Source organism: Lepisma saccharinum, chromosome 13 (genome assembly GCF_977018435.1).
Source record: "Lepisma saccharinum chromosome 13, izLepSacc3.1, whole genome shotgun sequence".
Lineage (NCBI taxonomy): Eukaryota > Metazoa > Arthropoda > Insecta > Zygentoma > Lepismatidae > Lepisma > Lepisma saccharinum.
In genome coordinates, this window is record NC_139241.1 from 80,070,962 (window position 1) to 80,082,883 (window position 11,922).

At 35.3% G+C, this 11,922-nt stretch overlaps 1 protein-coding gene across 3 annotated transcripts in view; it reads left to right on the forward strand.

Annotated features, from left to right (window-relative positions):
- LOC145997455 (brefeldin A-inhibited guanine nucleotide-exchange protein 3) overlaps positions 1-6,060 on the forward strand; it is a 158,830-nt gene extending 152,770 nt beyond the window's left edge. For all 3 annotated transcript variants that reach the window (XM_083134525.1, XM_083134527.1, XM_083134526.1), the window contains one exon: positions 4,764-6,060. In XM_083134525.1, the coding sequence (XP_082990651.1) occupies positions 4,764-4,979 (216 nt within the window). In that variant the 3' untranslated portion in view covers positions 4,980-6,060. The remainder of the gene's footprint in view (positions 1-4,763) is intronic.
- Positions 6,061-11,922: the final 5,862 nt, after the last annotated feature.

Genomic DNA, 11,922 nt, shown 5'->3' on the forward strand with positions numbered 1-11,922 from the left:
ATTTTGAAATTTGATACAGTAGCAATATCTGATAGTCGGAGACAGATCACATAGCAAATGCCAGAATGCAAGGATGTTACGAAAATTGGTGCACGAATACGAGGGGAAAATATTTGACACTTGCAAGCTCAGACATAGACCCTCCCCATACATATACACACCGCCTCGCTGACAGCACGCGGCAAGTGATCCACTCATGACCTCGCCACGTAAAGATTCCGGGTGCGGGTCCAGACCCTGTGTATTGGAACATCAATATGACTGTTTACGTAACATGTATGATTTTATTGTATTGAAGCATAAGCACCATATGAGTACAATGCACACTTACTATGGCGAACACCTTAACCCATGCCATCTGAGCATGAGAATTGTTGATGACACATGTGTGATAATAACTAGACACATTGTTCTTCGTTGACCGTGAGGGTCAAAGGGCCAGCCTCATAGCCTAACACCTGCGTTTCTTACGTCGACGCTCTCCTGACCATATGGTACACGGCTCTAAACATCCCTAATTGTCGCATTTCCAAGTGAAAATGAGCAACCCTTTACCCGTTGAGCATATAATCGTCGTTCATTACTTGCCTTCTTTCCCTCGGGGTAGGGATCATTACCCCCTGATTACACGCTTTCCTGCCACCGCTGGGATCTTGTTTTTGCTAGTTAATCGCCAAAGGAAATTCTGTTTTCGTTAGCCTCATAATGGGGGGCTTATGGCACTTTTCTCTGTTTCTTTTCTTAGGGTACTTATTATGGCGTGTAATCTTCCCGGCAATACATCTAAGCCTTGTTTCCATGCTCTGACATCGTCTGGAAATAACATATGTGACGTATGGATCCGTGGCCGTACATGTGGGGAAGGGTTTAACTGGTCCAAACAGCTCGCATTGGTTTAGCAAACATTTTGCACTAATTGTGTAATAAAATAAAAATCTCAAAATTGGTTAAAACACTACATTAGGTGAACATATTTTGGAAGTTTCATTAATCTCTCTCTCTCATACACACTCACAAAATACGTTTTTCTATAAATAATAGCTTTACTCTAACAAAGTAAAATGGAAAAACAATATTTTTATGGTTATACTGTGGACTCTAATTAATTCAAACTCGAAGAGGACACGAAAACAGTTCGAATTATCGAAAAATCGAATTATCATTAAAGATGATTTCAAGGTGAATAAACTTCTGTTCGAATTATCCAAGTATACGACAAGATAATAGTGAAAATGTTATTAGTTACAATTTACAATTGTTTATTCATAATAAATAGTAACAATTAAAATGGTACCGTTCTTGGGCTACGATAAGCTAAGCCTCACGCATTATTTCTGTATATGTACAGCTATAAATGGATCAATGGTTTAAAAAGTAACTTTTTGAAGAAAGAACAGGTACTCATTTTGAAAAATAACCCAGATATTTCCTTTTACTGTATTCTATCCAAGAGCTACAGACTCGAATTAAAATTCTATTGGACCTTGGAGTAGCATTTTTTTAAAAACTCGAAAATATTCTGCATTGTAAAAGTAATCTCCCAGAACCAACCTCGAATATCCAGAATCAAATATCTCTCGAGTACTATCAGAATATTGCAAAATATCCAGTCAGTGCTTTAAATTCGTAAGAAGTTATTTGTAAATCTCTCATATTAAGAGAATATCTGGACCGCGTTCATTTTAGCGAAATTTTAATATCGAAGCGTCTAAGGACCGTACTAGCGATCATGAAGGCTAGTGATATGACGCATTTCTAGCAGTCGCTGATTAACTACTAACCTGCATACAGCAGTCTGAAGAATGATCTTGATATCATTTCGTTTCTTAGATGTTGTTTATGGACAACACATTGTCTGTCACACTCCTTATTTCCATGCTCATTTTTGGCACAAGGGAGTTTCAAATAGGTCAGTTGACCCCTCCCTAGAAATTGACAATGGGAATTTAATCGAAGTAAAAATAAAAAGGCTTATCTTTATGGTACACCATAAAAAAATCACTCCGAAGAAAAACTGAGCGTAACTTAGAGAAATCATTTGAGAACTTGATTCTAAAAGCGAGATTTTTATGTAGGGCCCTTGTACGGTCACCGGCAATACAAGTGGGACACATCCTGAAATACTCGTTATGTATGTTGCCTACTAAGGCGCAGGTAGAAGTTGCCATTGAAAATTTGCTATTAAAATCCATTTATCGCCGTAAAGTTAGGCAACACACTTAGCGCTTTGCAGAGAAGCGAACCTTTCAGGATCTAGGTGTCCCATTTTTTTTATTGCCGGTGAGTGTACAAACACTTTAAATACACACACTATATTGGGGTTCTTATGTCTCCTAGTTGAGTAAATAAATGTTTTATAAAAATTTTCCTGTCACAACAATGTTAAAAAGGAATGATTCAACAGCGTTGGCTGTTGGCTGGTTCTGGATTAGGTGAAGGGCTAGTAGGGAAAAAATGAGGTACTAGAGAAAATTACATCAATAGTTGCTTACTGTTAATTTTTATTTAATGGGTGTTATTATGAAAAGGAATTTTCTAATAAGTATGTGTAACTATTGATCTAATTTTCTCTATTACTCCATTATCTACTAAATTTTAGTTGTGTTTTGGTAGAAACCCTATTTTCTAACAAGTGTAACTATTGATCTGATTTTTCTATTACCCCATTACTAAATTTTAGTGTGTGTTTTGGTAGAAACCCTATTTTCTAACAAGTGCAACTATTGATCTGATTTTTCTATTACCCCATTACTAAATTTTAGTGTGTGTTTTGGTAGAAACCCTATTTTCTAACAAGTGTAACTATATCTGATATTTATATTACCCCGTTACTAAATTTTAGTGTGTGTTTTGGTAGAAACCCTATTTTCTAACAAGTGTAACTATATCTGATATTTATATTACCCCGTTACTAAATTTTAGTGTGTGTAGTAGAGATAATGCTTCGTTTGTAAACATTTATTTGCTATTTATTTATTTTACCCTGTTTTCAGCTAATTTTCTAAGGGGGAAAGATCTAAAAAATCCAATTTTTTACTATTTTATAGTATAAAAAATAATTGTTTTTTTTTTATCAAAGCTCACTCATAGGGGACAAAATTTACTTTTGAGCTTATATTAGTATATTTTAAGCATATATTTACAATTATTACATTTTTTAAGAGAAATAGATATATTGATAGTGATTTTGAGTTATTTTTCAATGCTGTATAGTGCTGCAGTGCTGCGTATATAATTATTTCTTAAATGCATGTGTATTCTGAGTTATGAGCACTGTACAGTGCTATGTAGAGTATGTAAAATTATTTTTTAAATGTATAATATATTCTGATTAATTTTTTACTTCTGAAAATGTACATGTGTGCCTTTTTTGGAAGAAAGAAAAAGGGCTATATATAAAAATATATATACACTTTGGTATGTAGAATACTAATAACATATAAATTTATAATTAATTTTTATTAAGTATAAATTTATATGTTATTAGTATTCTACATACCAAAGTGTATATATATTTTTATATATAGCCCTTTTTCTTTCTTCTAAAAAAGGCACACATGTACATTTTCAGACGTAAAAAATTAATCAGAATATATTATACATTTAAAAAATAATTTTACATACTCTACATAGCACTGTACAGTGCTCATAACTCAGAATATACACGCATTTAAGAAATAATTATATACGCAGCACTGCAGTACTCATAACTTAGAATACACACACATTTAAGAAATAATTATATATACGCAGCACTGCAGCACTATACAGCATTGAAAAATAACTCAAAATCACTATCAATATATCTATTTCTCTTAAAAAATGTAATAATTGTAAATATATGCTTAAAATATACTAATATAAGCTCAAAAGTAAATTTTGTCCCCTATGAGTGAGCTTTGATAAAAAAAACATAATTATTTTTTATACTATAAAATAGTAAAAAATTGGATTTTTCAGATCTTTCCCCCTTAGAAAATTAGCTGAAAACAGGGTAAAATAAATAAATAGCAAATTAATGTTTACAAACGAAGCATTATCTCTTCTGTGTGTTTTGGTAGAAACCCTATTTTCTAACAAGTGTAACTATTGATCTGATTTTTCTATTACCCCGTTACTAAATTTTAGTGTATTTTGGTAGAAACCCCATTTTATAACAATTATGTTTAACTAATGATTTTATTTTCTCTATTACCCCATTACTAAATTTTAGTTTTTTTGTTAGAAATAAATTGTCATTGCACCCAAATTAGTGTTTATTTTTTTAAAAAGTGTATACTGTCGTTCCTTTATTTGTGTTGGCATTGGCATAACCTCAGCCCCTTCCTTGGGTACGCCTCTGAAGAGAGCACCTCCTTTACTTGTTCTTAACCTAGACCGACCCCAGGCCCACTAATTTGTGTGTTAACCAGGATTATTAAAGTTCCAGGATCCCATAAACTGTAATGAGTACTATTGGGTTCCGTAACATGACCACACAATTAAAATTCGGTCCAAGTACCGTATTGTTTTATTTCAATACCTTAACTTGGACCCTATTTAAATGGATCCGGAAAAAAGGTCCCAGGACTGAATTGAAATAATTTAAATATAGAAAGGTTCTTTACGGTCCAGAACTCATTTATGCTTTCTGCTTTTCTCTCCCGGACCGGAATTTCATTTATTTACAATTCCTGGACCTTTAACAACCCTGGCGTTAACATTTGTAAAGTGCGCACAAAACCGCTGTACAAAAATTTCAATGTGTATTGTCGTTACTACAGGACAGCGAGGCACACAGAAAGGTATGGGCCGAGATGCTGGTGTCTGTGTTTGATCTTGTGGCTCAACTGGACGACGGACACTTCCGAACTCTGCTTCCAGTGCTGTTCCATGGTGTCCGCTGCCTCACTGCCCACGCCACCGATGCTGGTTTGAAGCAGGTGATTGCAGAGTTCTTCCATCGGGTCGCCATGGTGTATGGGTTCAGCCCGGAGTAACCCTGTTCAAACTGCCCATGTCCGCATTCAGTATTAACTGTTTCGTTATGTGATTGTTACTGTCCGGTGAGATTTATTTTGTTTGGTGGTGTTTCATTTCTGTCTTATTGAAGTACTGTTTGGGGGATGGTCCGTATAAACGTAGAACGAGGATCTCATTTTTTTTTTGCCGGCTATTACTCATCGCACCCAACTCAAAAGTCCTCATGGTCAAGCGCCCCATTTAATCTTCTGACGCAAGCGTGGAATGTTTTCGTGGTTAGGTTTAAATCTCATAACATAACTACACTACATTTAGCCTAACCACGAAATTATGTAGCCTGATGGCAGAAGGCGAAATACGTCGCTTGACCAAGAGGGCTTTTGAGTTGTGTGCTATAAGTAAGACCCTTCTTCCCGCCAAAACTTATGTCGTAGAGCTCACGTGACCCATGCAGCCAATAAGCTTAAGTTACTTGCCGCTATCTGATTGGTTTTCCTCATGGCGCGCTTGCGGGAGTAGCGTGGCTTTGGAGCGAATTTGGAATTTTCCCCCTTTCAGCCAAAATTGATTTTTCAGTAATACCTATACAGGGTGTTACCGTATAACATCGACAAAGTCTTATAGCACGTAGAGAGCAGCCACATATTCTAGTTGCCACTCACTAGTATTTATTTCCTGTGTTGGAACTCGACGAATTTTGTAGTACAATACTACCAGTCACTAAAAGTTGTTTGTGTTGATGTCCTATACCCGCTGAGACTTTGTTGATGTTATGGCACCTTGGATATTGTTCATAATTATTAATTTGCTGTCTCGCATTTGGCATAACGAAGCTGTGAAGACATTGGTCCAACCTGGAATCATGGCCGTATATAAAGAAACATTTCATGGGATAAAACCCAATACTTATTGACTTAGAAAACAATTTGCATTAATTTTAGAACAGCATAATCAATATTAAAAAAAAAAAACAAGACAGAGACTACACTGTTTGAAATAGGCCTACAAATACAGGGTGAGTCATAAGTCTCCATACAAATGGTGAAAACTGTGACTAATGTTTGTTTCCTTTTCAGGCAGGTGAACCAATGAAAAAGAGATGCCACTAACGAAGGAAGAACGGATTGACATCATTCTGTTGGCTGGGAGTGGTACCACCCGTCATGCAGCACGTACATTCAATGCAACCCACAGATAACCTATGACAATTTGGCCAAACTTCAGTGCTCTACGGTCGGGATCGTCCTCTGTAAGATGTTGCAAGAGCTGCAGCTTGTATGGGTGCCACTTGTTCACTTGCAAAATTCGCATGACACTGCTTTGGCTGATTCCAATTTCCGCAGAGAGGCGTCGGGTCCTCTTTGTCGGACTCCTGGTCATCGCTGTCAGCACCTGCGTCACCCTTCTTTCATCTGTTGCAGTCTTTGGTCTTTCAGGCCTGCTTTCGTCGGCGACGGAACCTGTCCTTCTGAATTTCTTGATAAGTTTGGCCACGGTGTCATGGGTTATCTGCGTTCTGTGGGTTGCATTGAATGTACGGGCTACATGATTGGGTGGTACCACTCCCAGTCAACAGAATGATGGTCAATCCGTTCTTCCTTCGTTAGTGGCATCTCTTTTTCATTGTTTCACCTGCCTGAAAAGGAAAAATAAACATTAGTCACCGTTTTCGCCATTTGTATGGAGACTTATGACTCACCCTGTATACTTATTATCAGATCTTTTTATCTGCAGAAAATGGTTTCGATATTCTTCAAGTTGGTTTGTTATTGTGTTTATCGTAGACTCAAAATAGTGTGGTATGTTCATAAATGCTCGTGCATCCATATAGATACACACACATCTATTTTGTAAACATAAAATATTATTAGTTTTGTTGTGTAAGAAAGTGCCAGTATAGCGAGTCGTTGTGTATTTTTTCATCTCATGTAGAGGGGAAAATGACTATTATTGCGAACATTTGATTTGACATAATTTGATTCGTAGCATTTACAACTAATTGTAACTCCGTTAATAACAATAGCAACAATAATAAATACCAATAGTTCCTTTGGATGACGACCATTGCGAATATTTTTGTTCATATGCGGCCATGATTTGAATACTTCGTGGGGCAAGTGTTTTCTGTTCGGATTTAAATATTTGTGGTATGACCGCAGACATTTCGAAAATAATAATAGTGACGAATATTAGTTTCAACTTCTTGTTGAAAAAGACACATGAAGCATAAAGGAACTACATTTCTAGTCATTAAGGGTGCATATGTTATTGTTGTTTCAATTTCTATTGGTTTGTTATTTTTTCTTCTACAATATTTTCTCACTTCCTCCAATAGTGCTATCTGCCTAGATAGGTAGAAAGAGTCAGCACAAAATAACTGAAATAACAAAAGCAACGATTGATTGCAGCACTAAAAATAAATACATAATCCAAATAATTTTTTATCGCTACAAAAAATATAAATTATATAGTGAAAAGAGTTAATCATAGCATATGGGTAATGCAGCGACTTGTCCTGGTCATAGTAACAAAATGAAACTTTATTTGCTACTCAATCAAATTAATATATTTAAGTAGTAAATTGCAATAAAAATACTCCGTTTGCTCTTCATTGTGTGGAATTTTAAATTAGATGTTATTGTTATTTGTGACAATATTTGTATTGTTATGTTTAGAACTATGAAATTCAATTGCAAAAATTCCAACAGTGGAAATTAGGGTTCGTAAATCTTATTATTATAAATTCCGTTGTGTTTTGCTTAGTTTACTTGATAGACTGCAAGATCTCGTTTAAAAAATTATACGTTAATATTATACTTTAATATATTTGATTTACAAATGCCGCAACGTTATTGTCAATCGTTATTTGGTCATTCCATTGTATGTAGGCCATTGCATTGAAGATTAGTTATGAAATACTGAACACAACTGTAAATATTATTTTGTGGTGTGATCTGATGCGTTCCCTGTTTTCTAAGCTCTGTGGCTGACTCAATATAATCATTGTAAATGATCTCTATTATTTATATCGGTCCAGACATTCCTATTTTCAAAGTAGACTTAAAAATGCTTCCAACAAGGACGCTATTTTTTGTGCATTTCATAAATCCTAGGTAAGTTGTTATATCGATTTCAATATCTTAGGGATCTGCTGTTTTAAGTACATACAATGGTGATATGGAATCTCCATGTCATAATGTGTTATTTTATTTTGATGTGGTATATTTTTATGTATATTTTTCACGGTTTTATTGATTTCATTCCATGGGCTAGTTTTTCACTGTTATTCACTAACTTATTCTAGTATTTTTGTATTAACTCAATTGAAAACATCCTTGCCCTTTCTGAATCATGGTAGTTCTTATTATCGAATGTTAAAAGTAAAAAAAAAAGTAGCTCTTGTTGGGAAAGAAAATCCAGAAAATGTTGAAAAATTCCTTGGCTTGCCCCCTTTCATGCGAATACTACCTTTGCGAATCTAATCTAACCTGCAATTAGATGAATAATAAATATTTTATTGCCTTATTTTTAGAGTCATTAGCTGGTTAATTTAACCTTTGTTTTTGATTGATTGATTGATTTGGTGTTTTAAGTCCTCTTTGTGCACAGTAAGGCTAATCGGAACTGGACTTACAGTTTAAAGTGCGATCCGAACCACTATGTGCCTCCACCGGGTATTTGACACTGAAAACAGTCTAAAAGGCAAGAATTCATAAAAAAAAATTGGGAGGGGCCACGAAAAAGAGAATGTATATTCAGTAATCTGAAGCTTCAAATTAATTATCTTTCATGCCGGACCCTGTGGCCGAGTGGTTAGCACATCGCGCTGCGACGCCAAGGGTCCCGGGTTCGAATCCCGCTCGGGCTTGGTTGTTTGTGAATGTCCATTCATCAATTTCATCCTTTCATCACTCATCCCCATCTTCGCAAATTAGCCAAGAGGCAGAAAACGCGAAGTAAAATAAACTAAATCAATCAACCAATCAATCATTCTATTTCACCTAAAGTTTAATGCTTCTATAACACTGACGACTATAATTTACTACGCAGCAAATTGTATAAGGTTTACATCCTCAGAAACAGTATTACAGTACGTATTTATACATTATTTATTGGTTTCAAAACTTAAAACATGTTCATATCTGTTCCAACCTTCTTAACTAATAAAAAAGTCACATTGAAATCTTTTTTGTTCAGTAAAATGTTTTTAAATTCAGGAAGAGAATAATCTCACCAAAACACACTTTTACACACTTAAAACATTATTTGCCCCCCTCTTTTCAAACATTTTCGGCGCTAACAGTCAAAATAGGCAATTGTAGGAACCTTCTCATTGCGTACTTTCCCAACATGTACTACCATTTATTATGAATTTATTCAATTTCGAATATATTTTACGCTTATCATTGAAATGTTTTAATAAACCCACTACAAGTGATCGTCTCGGCGACATTTTTGTATCCATCTAGTACAATGATCGACTAATCGGGACTGGATCTACCGTTTAAAGTAGATTATTTCTACCGGAATCGAACCTGTAACTATGGATTATAAGGTAATATGGGAAAGTGTGTTTTAATGCTTTGTTGGGTAAAAATAATGTATATTTTGGTGTACGGTATTTGCTTTAAATGTTCAGTTGTGCTGTGCGTATGTATATTAATACTAAAATGCATAATGCATGACCATATGTATTATTAATGTAAGTCATATTTTATGGGAAAAATATTGTTGAATGATCTTCCACGTGTATGGTTGTGTGTATGCGCTTAAATGTATATGAATGCTTGAAAAAGTGTACTGTACTTGTACATGGTGTCAATAAACAAATTACAGAGCCATAACACGTTTCGTATTATCTTTTTCCAGGGTTGCTAAAGGTACAGGAACTGTTAAACTGTTCCGGTACGGAACAGGAAATCAGTAAGTGTAAGGCGTTCGAGACCGCTGAGGACCTATTTCTCTTGAAAAAAACGCATATGCAATTGGTCCTGGAACCAAAATCTCACGCACAACTGTTGTACAAGGGTCCAAAAAAGGGTTCAATTTGAAAATGATACCGTAATACAGCTCCGTATAGCTACAGGATGGGTGAGAGTTAACTAGACATTTAAAATTTGCTGTGGTTTTTGTAATATTTAAGCAATATCGATGAAATTTTCTGTACGTATACATTATGGAAAAGGATTACATATGTGCCAGCTCAGAATTCAATATAGGCACCATTGGAATCCACCAGTTTCCTCCAACGAATGGGGATGGAATCCACGGTCTTCTGTAGGAAGATAACATCCCTAATCCGTGCCTGCAATTGTGTTCCACAGTGCGGGGTTTTGTCTTGTACACTTCCTCCTTTGCCCAGCCCAACCGGAAAAAGTCACAGGGCGTGAGGTCTGGATTTCTGGCAGGCCATTCGTGAGGTCCTCGACGTCCCAGTTAACATCCCGGAAAATAGTGTTTCAACCAGGCCCGTACGGTAAGAGCAAAGTGTGGCGGTGCGCCGTCTTGCGTGAAAACAATCTCGCCAACGTTTCCCCGGCGAGATACGATGGGCCAAACGTACCCTTGCAATATTGTCAGGTAGCTTTCGCCATTCATGGTGTCATGCAGGAAATATGGACCTACGACCCTATCGGCTATCATATTGTGAAATTCGCATGCAGATATGTAATCCTATTCCATAATGTACATGTACAGAAAGTTTCATTGAGATTGCTTAAATATTACAAAAAACTACAGCAAATTTTCAATGCGTAGTTACTTCTCACCCACCCTGTAGATCCGCCTATGAACTTGGCACATGAGAGAACAACGGCAACATGTACTACGATTTATTATTAATTTATTCAATTTCGAATATATTTTAAGCTTATCATTGAAATGTTTTAATAAACCCATGTGCTACGTGTTTATACAACCGCGGAATGTGCCATTCCATTATAAAACGTACTCACGGGCCTATCTAGAACGCAAATTCACAGCACATTAAATAGAAAAGAAAATCTATTCGGAACCAATATAAGACCGAAATTATCATCGACCAGAACTTTCTTTCCGAACCTATTTAAATAGGCCATTGAATTCAATACGTCATAGTTCACATTTATGTAATTTCTATCTATCAGAAAAATAATTCCAATGCAAATCATATGTCAACAAGATTATTCTGTCTCGTTTTTTTTCCAGAGTTTAGTGTTCATTTTTAATGAACATTGCATAGAAATTGTGTTTTAAAATGTTCGCCACTTATTTTGTTTTCCAGTACCATAGGAATAATTGACGCGTATAATTTGAGTAGGTGACGTACGCACATGCAATTTAAGATAACAGAACTGCTGTTATTTTTATTGAGCTGAATATTTTTAATGAAACAATTTATGGATGAATTAATGAAAACTGTTCCAGAAATAAGTAAATTACGTAGCAAGTAAATTACTTCGAAAACTGTGATGGAGAATAAATTGAAAGTTGCAGATACGTTAAATGATTGTTTGTTTTGAAACGCTGCGATAATTCCCATGTTTTAAAGTGGATTTATTTGTGAAAAATTAGATTACATGTTTAATGGACCTTGTACATGTAATATGGCCTTGCAAATAAACCACAGAATTCTCATTTATGTGGTAAATGGGCAATGTTTCTTTACTGCGTTTGCATAATTTGAAAGAACACATCAATAAGTGATTGTTTTCTGTATCTTAGGGCACTAACGAACAAAAACTGTTTTGTGTCCGTCCGTTTATCCGTCCACCCATCCATGTCAAATTACAGGATCTCAAAAACTATACAGTGGCGTATTCTGAAAATTTGATCTGGTTTTACCCCAATAATTCTTATTTATTTTATATATTTATTATGCACCCTATCTAGATTAATTAGATGTAATAGAAATAAAATACCAATGCAGACATGTAAATAAAACAAAAAGTTTTGAAGTCCGACAACTTCAAATTTTTCGGT